Here is a 16,277-nt window from a genome sequence, read left to right as displayed (position 1 = left end):
AATTACGGCAAACTCAAACGGAAAATCTTGATATGGAAATAATCACTAAAACTCCGCTAAAACTTTCTGTTCCAGAATACTTGGATTTGGGTGAAAATGAGTTTGCTAAAGTTCGATGTTCAGCAGAAAAGAAATGCGACAAAAAAAAACAGTCAAAACTACAGTTTTCCGCCGTTCCCCTTCTGTTTTTTGTTTCATAAGTGAGTCAAAAAACACAAAAAGAAACAAATGTCATACAAGGTGAGTCATTTGGTAGCCGGTGACTAAACGCAAATTGGAATGGGAAAATTGAAAAGCGGAGGATCGACTTATTGAAGTTTTCAACTGGAAAAGGTTAGATGTTGAAGCTATGAAATGTTAATTTTTTTTCTCCGGTTTCAACTACTTCATAACAGGAATTTTTTAAACTTCGGGTTCGTTGTATATCAGTTTTTAAATCGTTCCTCACCTCTACAACTGGTATCCTTAATCAACTGATCCACACCCATATCTTCCCATTCTCCATCTGGTAACTCTCTCATCTGGAGTTGATATCCTCGAATCTCTCCTCCATTCTTCTGAAGTGGTGCACTCCAAACTACAGTAACCTCTCCGATACCAGCGTCGACGACATCCGGTACACCAGGGGCAGATGGGATTCCGCTGTCTGGAATAGTGAGATTTAGGAACAATAAATCGACTATAAGATTGTTCTATAGCGATTTCATTGCAGTAAGAAATGCAGGTGAAACAGTGGGAAAATGGTACTTGTCAAAAATCGGGCCGGCCCGAAATTTCTCTCTCTCGGCCCGGATTTAAAAATGTGTACTCATTTTGTAACACAATTTTCTGAAATTTTTCGATAATTTAGAGTAAAAATGCTTAAATTGTCATGCATATTTACCTTTTTATTGAATTTTGAAGTTTTATTCGAAAGCTTTTTTTTCAAAAAATTTCCAAAAGAAACATCAAAATTTCAAAAATGTTTCAAAAACTGTTTCAAAACGAGCCGAGCGGGCCGGGCCGGGCCGGGCCGAGATTTTTCTTGATTTTGGCCCGGCCCGGCCCGTGACAAGTATGGTCTTGACAAGTAAGATTTTTCTGTTTCAGATCACAAATATTATCTATCCTAGAGTAAGTAGATACGATACAGTTAAATTTGCCATCGGATTGTTATGTACCCCTGGAGAATAGGAAACAACACATTTTTAGAACAAAAACCGTTTAGATCAAATTTTTTTCCAGTTTCCCAATCATCTGAAGTGATGATAGAAACTTGGGTTTTTAATATTCCACTTTGCTAAATTCTCCCTTCCCACAAACCCCCCTCACCTTCATGCGAAAACCTTCCATGAGGCGCCGGTGGTGGAGCTGCTCGATCCTCTGAATCATGTCCTCCGGATGTTCCATTTCCCATTCTAGCCATCATTTCTAAACTCGGATCTCTATCAATAACTGGGGACGGAGTGGGAAGTCCAGAGGAATCGAAGTCGATGTTCGAGTAGGGGGATTGCACAGGAACTTGACGTACAGATCGGGTTGTTGTGACTTTTGTGACTCGGGTGACCTGGAAAAATGAGAAATTGAGATTATTCGAAGGTACGCATCAATTTGAAACAAGATTGTAGTATTTCTGGTGAAGTTGAGACTGTAAGACATTTTATTTGAGTTAATTGTTTTCAGCGTGTTTTTTCCAGTGATCATTTGTCTTTTTAGATAATAAATTGTTTAAGAAGTCAAAAATCATTATTTCTGGTTTTTATAAACGAGAAATTTTGTTCAAAAAACCTAAATTTCATGTTTTTTTTTGTTGAAATAGATGAAATCTCTTTTTCTCATAAAACAAGCCGTATAACAAAAGTTTTAACGTTCAGAAAATGTCAAAAACCGCCAATACTACGCGAAAAACAGTTTTCAGCTATTTTCGAAAAAAAATTTTGGTTTTTTGGACAAATTTTTTGTGCATCAGCTGAAACATACATTTTTGAAATTCTGATAACAATTACTGTTTCAAAATTAAAAAAAAAAGATTATATGTGGCTGGTGTAATGCCAATGGAGCTCGGCGATGGGAAACAGTAAAATGGGACTCATGGGACTCATCCTCAGCCTCTCGCCCCATATATTGATAATTTTTTATAAGAATAAAATACAAGATTGGATAGTGGTAGTGTAGTCTTTTGGTTTATGTGCATTGTGAATTCGCAAGGATGAATAGAGTACTACTCTTCGGTTGACCTTTATTTTTCATGTATGGCACAAATTAGAAGTGGCTTATCCGACGTTTCGGTCCTTAGACCATCATCAGGGAAGGTTAAATTACCTACAATAAAATACAAAATACAAAATACAAATACAAAAATAAAAAATAAAGCAAAAATTCAGACATCTGGATGTTCCAACAAACAGACAGGATCATTTATGATAATCACAAAAAGTTATTCCTTTGACTTTTCAAAAAATTAATTATCTGAAACAGTCTCGTTGCGGATTGCCCAGAGCCGAATTTGATGCTACCACATATGAGAACTCGCAAAGTCAAGTTTTTTATTCAACATGTCTATTTTAGAAAGTGACTGATCAAATGGACTCGAAACATAAAATATAATATGGTATGGACACGATCAAAAAATTTAATGATTGATGAAAAACAGGAGAGCTCGAATAACTGTTTTGAAGCAGGTTTAGTTTGTACTATAGCGCATTTTGATAGTTGTCTGGCCTCAGCGGACATTTTTTAATCGATTTCATTCATTTCTTTAATTATTTCAATAAATATGACGGTTTTAGATTCACTTCTTTTAAGTCTCTCTAGGTTTTTTCTTAATCCGCATCTCACATATCCACTTTTCTTAGAAATTTTACACAAACGAAGTCATAGAATCGAAAAAGAGAAAAAAAATGGAAGAATCGGGACGAAAACGATTGACAGGAAGAAGAATGATAACACAAAACTATTGTGTTGATAGAGGAGAAATGGATTGGGTCAAATCTTCTTTCTACAAGTTTTCCTTTCTCCTTTTCTCCCCTCTCTTCCTCTTTTTTCTGTTTATATGTACGATATGATTTTGTGATTTGAAAGAAAAATTGAAAAATAAAAGATGTGGAGAGACTGAGAATAGAAGAGATAGGGGGAGAAGACATCAGGGTCATCTGATATCAGTTTTTTGCAGGAGATATGGTTTTTGATAAGACTCACATACTCGTATAGGAATGGAAAAAAAGCGAACTTCTAGAAAATAATCTTATAGCTAAATCACAAAATTGAAATAGTAAGTTAATTAGTGTAGTTTCCACACCTGTTTTAGTGTAAGAAAATGCGTAGAAAACGTAGACGCAGAGAAAAGTAGTGCAGTTCAAAATCATTGCTAAAAATCCAAAACTTGTAGAAAATAGTGTAGGATTATCGATACTTACATCATCAAAATTAAAAGACAACAGGAAATTTCTTCACAAGACGAAACAGGAAAAAAGTAATAACCACTATATTTTGATTGCTGACTATAATTGCTAAGTGCTTCTGAGCGTATGAATACTAGGGTCTTGCTGGAGATTACAAGAATCTCGCGAGGCGAACGGGATTTTTTTCTGTGAGAAAAATAGAAATGTTTATATAAAAGTATTATCTCCGTGACCTTTCACTGTGAATTAAGTACAGTGGCAGAATCTTCAATTTTACAATATTAGTTATATCAAAAATATTATCCCTTCGTCTAAAATACAATTTTTGAACTGAAAAATAAATTATGCTGTTCTAATTATGACTCATGTGATTTCGAAAAAAAAACGATATTGTTTCGTTGCTGTTGTTCATATTCTAAATCTCTAACTGAAATACAATGTTCGATCTTTCTTCGAAATCATAATTCAACTTTCTAATAACCTTTGAAAAGACAGAAACTGTTGTTAAAGTTACGGTTTCAGATTCGGATAAACTGAATATTTATGCGGATCATAGTTGGTAAATTTACTGATCCCAATATTAACTGTGACGAAAATGGAAAAAAGCGACCAGCATTCCAAAAAACGGTCACATTGATAAATTCTGTCTAACAAACGTTACCCTATGAACAAAATGCCTGATAATACTGTGTTCTGGATTCCTTAAGAACGTTTCTAAATTTTCTCCGTCAGTAAGTGTTCCATTTGCAAACATTGTTAGCATAATTACTGTTCTAATGATGGCTCATAGTAAATTGAGAAAATTGCGAAGCTAGTAATTATGTTCTTGTTCTACATCTCTCATTGAATAGGAAAGCTGAAGTTGCCTTTTTTTGAACATCCGTTACGTACAGTTAAAAGCGCTTCCTAAAGTTACTGTTTCAACTTCGAATTAAATAAAAATCTTTGAATCTTATTATTCGTTTCTTTAACGAAAAGAGTAAATTTATCATGACAATTTTAGACTCTTACATCGAAGCGGAAATTGAACATTTTTTATAAAAGTGACCGAAATACAAGAAAAAACAAGACTTTTGTTACTGTTAATGTATCCAGTCTATCAGAAAATGTACAAATCGCTTATTTAATTTCTACCACTCACTCCCGTTTCATGAATTTCTTGAAACCGTTTCAAAACTTTCTTTCCGGTGCAACATCGATACATTTTTGTCTGCCCTACTCTATCTAAAAGTTAATTTTTTGTTTGAAATTGACTAGAAAACTTAGAATGTGTTTGCAAAATTTCATAAAGAGACAAAGAGTGACTTGTAGTAAAAACATACTTCAGTTTCCAAGTCAAGATACATTTTCCGTATTCGGTTAGCTGGTCACTTTCGATTTTCTTTTGCATTTTTGCAATTTATTTTTTAAATAAAACAACTCACTTTCTGCATCTGATGTACTCCATCATCATTCGTAAAGTGTTCGTATTCCTCCTCCGGTGGGTTATCGTAGTGTGATTCGTAGGAGTAAGAGTATGATGATCCTCGGGCACTTGTTGGTCCTGCCAGTGACTCCGTCAGGTATGAGGTTGCCATTCTGCAAAAAATTATACAGATAATGCGGGAAGAAAAAGTGAAATAGGTTATTTTTGAAGTGAAACAGTGAAATCGGTATATTACCCCCCGGACCGGTGATGAGGTGTGGGTCTTGTTGCGATTCCCGTAGTATTAAAACTTTTTAAGGGTAAAGTACGGTAGAACTGCCGTGAATCAAAATTCCGCAACGCGACCCACACCTCGTCCCAGAGACGGCGAATGGGTAATAGGAAATTGAGTAAGAAAATTTACTCTGACCTAAAAGTTTTACCGTTACATAGAAGTGACCAATAAAATAAGAACGTATAGTCACGGTTAAGACAATTGAAATCAGATTTTTCAAATTTTACAAATCAATGATTTTGAGAGGTTTCAAATGAATCTAATCAGTCCGCTGATACATTGTACTGTTACAGAAATCTTAGAACTTGTCTAGTCATTGATGTTAAAATTGTTTTATGAGGTGAAATCATATTCGTGGTTTTAATTTTTTCTGTTAAAACAATTGTCGAAATAATTGTTTTTGACATTTTGTGTTTGGGGACTTCAAAATAAGCATGCTCTCTCATCTATGTATTTGGAGTAGGACTGGGAACTCGTGCTATGTAGTATCGGCAGCTGAAAGGGGCGTGGCTTTATTGAAGCGCGGAAACTTTAGTCCGCAAACATTTTCATGCCTAAATCAAAAAAAGGGAAAAGCGATTTCAAAATTTTCATGATGATTACTGTGGTTTTAGTGGTTTTTATGAAACTGTAGCTCTATAATTGTAACTAAAATTCTCTCATCTATTTTCAGTACTACTCGAAACCGTAAATTCTCACTGCTGTTTCAAAATATCCATTCCTAGCAGAAATTTGCTACATTCTTCAATTAGTCTTTCCGAGATAGAGAGTGAAACAACGAGTTGGTTGAGAAAAAAAGTAAGAAAAAAGACACATTGTCACAGCTGGACGCCAGCAGGCAAGTGACACTATCGAACATCTGTTTTGAGGTCAACTCGAAACAAATTGTCGTATTTTTTGCAACTTTTTGAAATTTCGTTTTCCGTTTCAAATTCAATGTTTTTTGTACTGATTTGGAGTAACTTCAATTATTTCCTAAGCTAACGTCGCCAGAACGACTTCAAAAAAAGGGAAGGAGATATATGCCATGGCTATAACAGCTTATTTTCTCTATTTTTTGAGAAGGAAATGGAGATTTGAAGAAAAAAACAACTCACTCTGGATCAACGACCTGATTCTCGACGAGCCACTCCTGCGGAACCGCCTCTTTTGGTACTGTGCTGAAAAAAATATGGAATTTATTATTTGAGGAGTGCAGAAAATAGAGAGGGGAGAAAAAATTCAGAGATGTATGAAATACGCCACATCAATCTGAAAAAAACTTTGTTACAGGGAATAAACTTATTACGGTATCCTGATTGTCCCCGATTACGAGTTTCAATTGTTATGAATTTTGAGAAACATGAAAAATTTCGGATACTTCTAACGAAAAAAAAACGAGATTTGCTGTTTCAGAAGATTAAGAAGGGTACACAGAAATCATTTTAGTCAGTTGTTTAAGTCCACTACTACAACACTAAACTGATAACCCATTGGACATAAAAATCACACGTCCGAAAATGGAGACAAATTTCTAAAAAAAATTTGTAACAAAATAGACGAAATTATCGTTTCTAACTCCAAAAATGTTAACTTCATCTTGAGTTCGAAACAGAACAAAACATTGAAAATTGTTGCAGAAGAAGTAACCATTTCTACTTTCATTGATGTCGTCTAGTCAAAACTTTTTGATTTTTTTCTAATTCAAATCGGCCCGGCCCGGCCCGGCCCGTTGCAAGTATGCTCAAAATATTACATCTGTTTCAAAACCTTCAAAAAAGCAAAACACCATCTTTGTTCGACAACATTTCTGTCTTTGACTCAAAAAATCATTCTACAAACTCAAAATCAAAGTGTATACACATTGATTCTATCAAAAATCGATGTATATTTTGTGTAAAAATGAAATGAAAACGAGGTCACGGAACAAGTGTTTTCATCACATTTCTCCTCTTTTCCGGAAAACTTGAGAGAGAGGAAATTGAAAAAAATCGAAAGAAAAGAGAAAAGGAAGGGTCAAGCTCCGTGAAATTGTCTGTGTGTGTGCTCGGCGAGCACACACACATAGAATCTGGGATGATGATGATAGGGGGTGTAGGGGGAAATTGACACGGAAATTTAATTAGGCACAGATTTTTAGGGAGGAAAAGTGAGCTTTTTAGAGAAATCAAAGTCCATAATAGAAAAAGGATGTCTTGAAAAGAAAAAGGTATTTCTGAAACCGAACTTTTCCTACTTTTTCCTCAGTTAGCACCCCTATCTACACAGTCAAATCTTTTATTCCAACACTCAGTTTTACAGGACAAATACAATTCGTCAAGTGGTATTGGGTATTCGGGGGGAAATTGTATTTTTAGTTCATTTCCAAAGTGAAGTAGGTTGAATTGAACTGAATTGAGGGGAGACACGAACAGGAGAGATAGGAACGCTTTGGGGGTGTGATAAGTAGGTAAATTATAGAAATGACGGTTTCAAGGTGGAAGGGTTCGCCAGAATCTTTATGAGAGTATTTAAACAAATAATTTAGTCGAAGATCAAGAACTGTGTATTGAAGTGAGAGTGGTGCAACAGAAAAATTTAAGGTCCAAAAAATTACAGTAGTTCTCCCACTCTATTCCAACTTGACAGATTCAACTTTTAGTTCAGAATAAGCATTACATGCAGCTATTCACTATCGATGATTTCGTTATGAACTTTTCTATCTAAAAGTTACAACTGAAACAGTATGTGTCAATCACAATTTTTCTGATTTTCTGATCAAGTTGAAAATAAGTATATTCGTGGTCTCTTGGACTAGCTTTGATGCGTGCTCGATATTGTCAGCTACAGTTCTGAATAAGTCACTTTCTTACGTATCTACTAAATTCAAAACCAAATCGAGTTCAAAGTGTCCGGCTCCTACCGGTTTTATCTCTAAAAAGTCCATAAAGTCATCTCAAGTTTCAGACTTGCCTTCACAACTCGCGGGCTCGATGCAGTTGCGCTCTAGCGCACTGTATCTATTCTCCGGCGCGAACACGCTAAAGTGAAGAGAAAGAGAGATTTTTATTCATTCTTGAGCTTGGGGTCACCTAGTGTAAGGTGAGTTTTACCCCGTTCTGTCAAGTTTCACCCGTCTTTAGTTTCTGGGTGTTTTTTATCACCATTTTCATTCGTTTTATTATCTTTTGTGTGTCTTTCTAGCTTAGGTGTAGCTGTTAGACTTATTAGTGCTTTTCGCTCTTGTGTGATCAAATTATATCAAATTAGAGGAACAGAAAAAATTTGAATAAGAAAATAGAAGTTATCACAAGCGAATCGTCAACCGAATTCCAGAGTGTAGAAAACAGAGAAATCTCTAGAAATGATATCTCGAAAACAGTAAAAACTTGGACTTTGACTTATTATCAGTCGCTTTCGGAGAAAAACGCAGTGAACTGTTTGATGTAAAGACACTTTTGAATCCACCCACTAGTCTTTTCAAATACATAAAGCTGATACCGTGGTTTTGAAACCGGGAGAAAACGCAATTTCGGTCTTTAGAAGCTTTTATTTTGTAATCGCATGAACGAAAATTGAGAACCGAAAATAGTGAGTACGTATTAACATAATGATCTCTTTCACGGCGAAGAAACGGTTTTGAAATACAAGCACTCAAATGTGCAAAGTTTGAAACGGCACCATTTCTCCGAATTTATTACTGATGTATAGAAAGGATGCGTAATTATTGCGAAAAAGCTTGGTAGCTTATAAAACCAAGCAGAACCAGTGAAAAATAGCACCAAATCTACAAAATTATGAGAACTTTTAAATTTTGTTTCTAAAACACCAATCCAGAGCAAGTGTAGCAATAGCCTGAACTGCTAGACCTCAAGAAACTCATCTAGAAACTGAAACTGCAAAAATCTACATTTTCAAACGAAGCATTTTAAAATCCCGCCTACTTTAGTCATAATTGTTTATTGATTATTTGAAGATTCCCTATCATTCCGTTCTGAACATTTCTATCTAAAAGTCACAACTGAAACAGTATGAGTCGGTCACTTTTCTTCTGGTACTCAAGTAAAACATATATATTTGTGATCAGGCTCGGACTAGCATTGATACGTGCTCGATTTTGGTTGCGTTAGTTGATTTTCGTACTAAATTCCAAACCGAATCTAGTTCAAAATATCAAAGTAGAGGAACAGAACAAAATTTGAGTAAGAATATACAGACTTGCAAAATATCGGCCCGGCCCGGCTCGGGCCGGGCCGGTAGAGAAAGTTGCCGGCCCGGCCCGGCCCGGTCGGCCCGGAGTCAAAAAATGAGCACAACTTTTTTACAAAATTTTTCGAAATTTTTTGAAATTTTCGTCAAAAATAGTCAAAAATCCTATGTAAACTTGAGTTTTATCGATATGTAAAAACATAGTCGAAAATTCGACTTTTTTGCGAAAAAATCAAAAAATTTTCAAAAAAATTCAAATTTTCAAATTTTTGTACTGTGACCCGGGCCGACCGGGCCGGGCCGGGCCGGGCCAGGCCGGGCCGGGCCAGGCCGGGCCGGGCCGGGCCGGGCCGGGCCGGGCCGGGCCGGTGAAAATTCTCAAATCGGCCCGGCCCGGCCCGGCCCGGCCCGTTGCAAGTATGAGAATATAGAAGTTATCACGAGCGGCTCGTCAATGGAATCACGGAGTATAGAAAACAGAGGAAGCTCTAGAAATGCTGGTTTGAAAACAGTGAAAATTTGGACTTTCACTTACTATAAGTCACTTTTAGAGAAAAAAACGCGATGAACCGTTTGATTTTTTAGAAGAAAGTTTAGTTAGAAGACAGTTTACTGCTACCATTATTATATTCAAATACTTTACGCTGATACAGTAGTCTTGAATCCGGAAAAATTGCAAGAAGCTTTTATTTTTTGTTGTAATGTGCAAAATTTGCCGCCCGAACATATCTACTGTGGACGTATTAACATGATGTCTATAAAACAGACTAGCGTCCCCCGCCTCCCGGCGGGCTCCGCAGTACTCGGCTGCGCCTCGTGCGCGGTGCTTAGCAAGTTTTATATTCAAAAATTAGCTTGCTCGTTTTGAAGGAAAATGGAAGAACGTCCAGCTTTTCATACTTGCAACCGGGCCGAGTCCGGGCCGTGAGCGGGCCTTAGAATAACTCGCTTCAAAATGAAAATTAGTAGTCGAGGAACCTGTCAAATTGTAGATTTCGGTGAGCTCTACTCAAATCTATTTTCATTTTTACTGTAAGTTTAGTGAGAGCCGCAGTACAATCGATTTAGTGTCCGGGCCGTGAACAGCCGGGCCTTGAATCACGGCCCGGCCACTTAATGGATTGTACTGCGGCTCTCACTAAACTTACAGTAAAAATAAAAATAGATTTGAGTAGAGCTCACCGAAATCTACAATTTGACAGGTTGATCGACTCCTAATTTTCATTTTGAAGAGAGTTATTCAAAGGCCCGCTCACGGCCCGGACTCGGCCCGGTTGCAAGTAAGCAGCTTTTAAATTCAAAACAGACACACCGACTGATCCTATTTTCCCCGTATTCGATCAGAACATTCGAAATTTTTACAATATTTCCTTTCATATTCATTTAGAAAGTTCATACAAAAACAAAAAAAAAACAAAAACGAATAAGAACGTTTCGAACCGCCACCACACCGATTATCACCCCGCCCTCTTCCACTGCGCCACTTGTGCACAGAAAAACGCGGTTATGGAGAGAATAGAAAAGAGGGGAGCTCCTCGCAGCTGTACAATGACACATACAATGACAAAATGGTCAGTGTATTCGAAAAAAATGTCAGTGGAGATTCAGGTTTCTCCACAGAATCGTCCGGTGTCAATATTTTTTGATCGGACTTTTTGGTTCCATTAGATCTCCAAAAGTTTAGATCGGTGTCAAAAATTCAGAGCGATTCAGTGGATCCAGTGCCCAGGACAGCGAATATAAAAAATCCCAACCAGACCGAAAAACCACGAAAATCACAAAATTCGGTTTTCCGAAAATTTTTTCAGCTAAAAGTATATTGAATTTTACATGGATCGATAGATATTTTTTTTCTACACATTTCCTTTTTTTCGGATCCTGAAATTTCTCAAAACTGACCGAGTTACAGCCGGTCAAATTTTTGGGCGGAAAAAGGAGGATCGATCGATAATTGCTCATTTTTGACTGTTTTTTGAGTATAACTCAAATGCATCATTTCCGATTTAAAATCTGTTTTTTTAGCCATCTTTCCCATGCCCAGTTACATAACTGTACCAAATTTCAAATCTCTCGGTTCAATAAAACCCGAGATATCAAGGGAAAAGTAAAAAATTCGAGAAAAAAAGTTGTCCCTCTTTTTTTATGGCCATAAATCATAATTTCACAGATTTCCAGATAATTTTTACATGTCTCGATAGCCAGATTTTCAGAGATCTTAAGTCCAAAATATCCCCCGGTAATGTTCAAAACTGGCGCCGTACGAAGCAGGAAACGGTGAAAATAGTGAATTTCTCAAGCCATTTTTTTTAACGAAAAAAGTTGCTCTTACTTTTGTGCTCATAACTCTCTCCCATGTACTCCAAATACACCCCCTGGCGGTCGCCACCGGCGCCCCAAGTTTTTGTATCACCACAAAAAAGAATTTTTTGAAAAAGTCGAGAACAAAGAAAGTTATTAAGAGAAATAAAAGCGGTCAAAATTGTCGACATTTTTTTTACCACAAGCTCCGCCCACTCCAAATCGGCACGCTCATACTTACGCGATTTAAGAAGAGGGGCCGAGTTGGCTCGGGTTTCAGTACAAAAATTTGATTTTTTTTTTGAATTTTGCAAAAAAGTCGCGTTTTTGACTATGTTTTCAAATATCAATAAAACCTCGAGCGTACAAGAGATTTTGACTATTTCTAAAAATAAATTTTTAGAAATTTTGAAAAAATTGCGTACATTTTTTGAACCCGGGCCGAGATTTTGCAAGTTTGCTAGAAAACGTCTACCAACGGTTTTTAAATACTAGCACTCCTATATGCAAAATCTGAAACGGCATATTTTCTTCGAATTTATTATTAATTGACCAACGCCTGAAACATTACTGCGAAGAAGCTTGCCAGCTTGAAAAACCAAGTTGAAACAGTGAAAAAATATCAGAAAATCGAAAAGAAAACATGAGAATTTTTGAATTTTCTAAAACACTAATCAGTCGCGAGTAACCTTAACTACTACTAGATCTCTAAAAAGTCACCTAGAAACTCAACCTGCAAAAAACATCTACGAAAATTCTACCTATGTCCAGAAACTCATAATACAGATATTCTTGGTCAGGCTCGGACAAGTTTTGATACGTGCTCGAGTTTGTCAGCGATAGTTCTACATTAGAGGCATACACAAAGTTCAAAACCCAAGCGAGTTAAAATATCAAATTAGAGGAACAGAAAAGAGTTTAGTAAGAAAATAAAAGTCACCAAGAGCAGTCGGATTCCTGAGTATCGAAAACGAAGGAATCTCATGAAAGGCTTGCTTGAAAACAGTAAAACTTTATACTTTGATTAAAAACAGTAAAAACTTAGACTTTGACTTACTTTCGAAAAAAAAACGCGTTGAGTTGTTTGATGTAAAGACAGATTCATAAGACTACTATTTTTTACTTTACGTTGATACTGCAGTCTTGAATGCGGAAAAAAGAGAAATTTCGGTCTCTAGAAGCTTTTATTTTGTAATCGCATGAGCACTTTTTTGCAAATTTTTTTGAATCCGGGCCAAGATTTTGCAAGTTTGCTACAAAACGTCTACGAACGGTTTTTTAATAGAAGCACTCGTATGTTCAAAGTCTGAAACGGCGCATTTTCTGCGAATATAGTACTGATTGACTGTTAAATGACGGATGTTGTCAAGGATTATAGCGAAAAAGCTTGGAAACATGAAAAACCAAATTGAAACAGGGAAAAATAGCTGAAAATCGAAATAATTCTGAGAAATTTTGAGTTTTGTTTCTAAAAAACAGTTCCGATACTGTTTTTCCTTAACTACTAGACCGCTAAAAACTCACCTTGGAACGGAAACTGCAAAAATGTACATTTTCAAACAAGGCATTTTAAAACCACGCTTGCATCTCTTCTATTTTTTGCATATCTTCTAATAACACCCAAAAATTCCATCTACATTCAGAAGCTCATCAAAATCAACGAAATCTTCGAAAACCCCCGGCGAGAAAAAGAGAGCAGTGAGAAAGAGAAACAAAAAGAAACTGTGTGATCGGAAGAGAGAGAAAGAGGAAGAGAGTGTTCTTTTTGTGCCGTTGTCCGGGGCGGAAAGGAGGTGAGCGTGGAGGTATGAGAAGGGGGAAAGGTAAGCAAACAGAGAGAAAAAGAGAGAGAGAGTGCGAAAAGAATCATTTGAATATGGTTTTTGATGGATGGTCAACATGTAGAGATGGTGGACGAACCAACGAGAATTGTGATAACGAACCTAAACAAACCTAATGAAACCGACGAAAATTAGAAAGTTCCACAGTGTTTCAACTAGGTGATTTCAGTTGGTACTCATTTTTGTGAAGTTATTTGTCATTATTTTTTACCAACAACGAAATTTTCTCAAAGGGTGTGGCACTCTTATCAGAACCTATACTCTATTGAAACTGGAAAACTAGGGAGAACGACCGGATAATGGCGTAGCAGTAAATCGGGAAAGATTTAACAAAAATTAAAAAGTAGATGAAACAGTTATGTATTTGTCTATTTTCTTCAGTTTCGACTAGGTGATTTCAGCAGATACCTATTTTGGCTCCAATTCGTGCATTTTACAAACTCGAAAAATCAAGAGGCTCACTGGAAATGGTTATGAAATCAACAGTGAATCAGAGATATTCTACAAAATTGAATAGTGAAACAGTAACTTGTGCAACTATAACCATTGCTTTCAATGGGGGAAAAGTTTGCACTCAAAAAATGGTTTTGGAATATTAATGGCACTTTTCGGTCGAAATTACGATTTTTAGAAAACAGAATACTTTCCTGGATCAAAGAATGTCAGCTATTTAACAGTTATAACATTCATGTGAAACATTGAAAAAAAGTTTTGAAACATTGTGAAAAACACTGTAATTTTTGACTGTTTCAGATAGTCAGTTTCAGTTTTTTGATTAGATCTCGCAAGTGTTTCGATCTGGGTAATCTTCTGAAATTTAGTCTCCGATTTTGAAAATGGTCTCCATGAAAATTCCAAAATTTCCGACTTCTTTCGGAACTTTTTTCCGCCGGAAAATTTAGGAAAACTACCGAATTCCGAAATTTTAAGTTCCGAATTTATCCCTGGTCCCCCATGATATAGCGTGGTAATCACAGACGCCCTTTTTATCAAAACTATAGGAAACTGTAACTATTTCTAAAATACCTAGACTGTTTCAACAACTACATTTACAAAACTCAGAATACTTTTACTCAATTTTAATTCGCATTACATTAACCCAATTCCCACTGTCCCTCACGAGAACATATTGAAAAAGACGAATCAAAAACATTCGTCGTTCTGTTTCCCAATTCATCGAAGGACACACACATTTCTTCGCACCTTCTCCCCCCTCTCTCTCTCTCTCTATTTCTCTTCTCTCCCCACTTATCTCTCCCACATTAAAACGTTCGGTGATTGTATTCAGTATTTATTATAGTAGTCCGTAAGATTGAAATAATACGCAATGAAGCAAATACACAATGAAGACTTAAGAATCCAAGAGATTCTTCGTGAATGAGAATACGTTATGACAGACGGGTATTTATACTGGTTTCTTCGGCTCCTTGCCTCGCTGGGTCTCTCAATCCGATATGCTCTCTATCACTGCGGAGGTGGGACGGTTGTTGTACACTTCTGCTCCTCCTTGGGTTCCTTCACTATCTCTTCGTTGACCTCTAACTGCTGTTGGCTCAACAGTTGTGGTGTCAGTTGTCCTTGCGGCACCTCTTTGTATCATCGGCTCGTATGCTCCTCTCTTTCCTTCTCCATGATTGATTTATAGCACTGATCTGATGGTCGGTCACGACATTCCCGGGGCCTCGATGATTGTGGGACCACCCAAGCTGGTTGCTTATCCTGAGAGCTGATGTTGGTCGCACCTGACTGCTGCTATTCTTGTTGCACCTGACTGCGGCTATTCTTGTTGCACCTGACTGCGGCTATTCTTGCTGCACTGTTGCACCTGACTGCTGCTAGTGTGTGAACGCCGGAACTGGTTTAACTGCTGCTCATTGACTGGACACTGGATTCTGCATACTGGATACTTGACTTGACTGCTTTTCAGGTCGTAGGTGTCAACTTACAATTTAAAAGGGGCCTCTGAGATGGGATTACAGATTATTTCTTGTTTTAACAATTATACTATAATTATTCTTAGGGTCCCAAATTACATACTACCTGTAATAAAAGGGGGGAGTTCTCTAATATAAATTTCGGGTTCTTACGATATGGTAATACTATGGGGTTTGGCTTACGGAAAATATAATACTAATGGGTTTTCTTAAGAAATTTCTAAATGTTCTTATGCTGGCATCCTCCGGGGCGACAATTTAATTTTTCTAAATGTATTTTTGTTGTCTAATACACGTAATGGGGTTTTGTGGGGGTGTGGGCCGTGGATGTTATGGTTAGTGTCTCTCTCTCCCACTCTCGCTCTATATAAACTTACGGTCGGTTTGTTTCGTATCATTCTGTGACCATGCGAGCTTTCTATCTGGTTCTCGTTATTCTGACTATCGGCTTACACGCCTCTTCGCTGAAACCTATTCCCCGATGGGTGATTATGTCCGGATGTCCGGATTGTGACTACTGTCTTATCTTGAACGGGTATGTTCCTATCCTCTTACCTCTTCTTACCTTATGTTTGTTATTCTAGCACTGTTTCTCCTTATTGGTGTGTGGAAGACCTGGCTGCATTGCCCGATTTCGTACGTTTATCTCTTGGGCTTCCTCTGGATACTACTACGATGGCCCCTATTTCTGCGTCTTCATCTATCCTGGGATTTCTGCTGGTGATGATTGTTGTTCTTAATGTTATCTATTAATTGACAGGTTATTCTTATACTGTTTTATTTTGGATGAATATCAAGGATATACTTGTTAAAATAATTAATGGGTGTCATAAACAAACATATACTGATAATTAATCGGGGTTACAAACATATTCTGGTTAAAATTTAATAAGGGTATGGGTTATACTAAGACATATTTCTAAAAATTGAGATTGGGCAATGATTGGTGCCTGATTA

At 36.9% G+C, this 16,277-nt stretch overlaps 2 protein-coding genes across 2 annotated transcripts; one reads left to right on the top strand and one right to left on the bottom strand.

The window, feature by feature from the left end:
- Nucleotides 1-425: 425 nt before the first annotated feature.
- On the bottom strand, nt 426-4,957 carry GCK72_012568 (uncharacterized protein; the record flags this gene model as incomplete). Its single annotated transcript, XM_053729213.1, has 3 exons — nt 426-646; nt 1,312-1,546; nt 4,805-4,957. The coding sequence occupies 3 exons, from the start codon at nt 4,955-4,957 to the stop codon at nt 426-428; spliced, it is 609 nt and encodes a 202-aa protein (XP_053583985.1).
- A 10,770-nt stretch (nt 4,958-15,727) lies between these two features.
- Nucleotides 15,728-16,073, top strand: GCK72_012567 (uncharacterized protein; the record flags this gene model as incomplete). The annotated part of the gene is made up of 2 exons (XM_053729212.1): nt 15,728-15,855; nt 15,905-16,073. The coding sequence occupies 2 exons, from the start codon at nt 15,728-15,730 to the stop codon at nt 16,071-16,073; spliced, it is 297 nt and encodes a 98-aa protein (XP_053583984.1).
- Nucleotides 16,074-16,277: the final 204 nt, after the last annotated feature.

This window comes from Caenorhabditis remanei, chromosome IV (assembly GCF_010183535.1).
Source record: "Caenorhabditis remanei strain PX506 chromosome IV, whole genome shotgun sequence".
Taxonomy (NCBI): Eukaryota; Metazoa; Nematoda; class Chromadorea; order Rhabditida; family Rhabditidae; genus Caenorhabditis; species Caenorhabditis remanei.
Note: the sequence above shows the minus strand (reverse complement) of the source record. Positions and strands in the feature narration are given on the sequence as shown.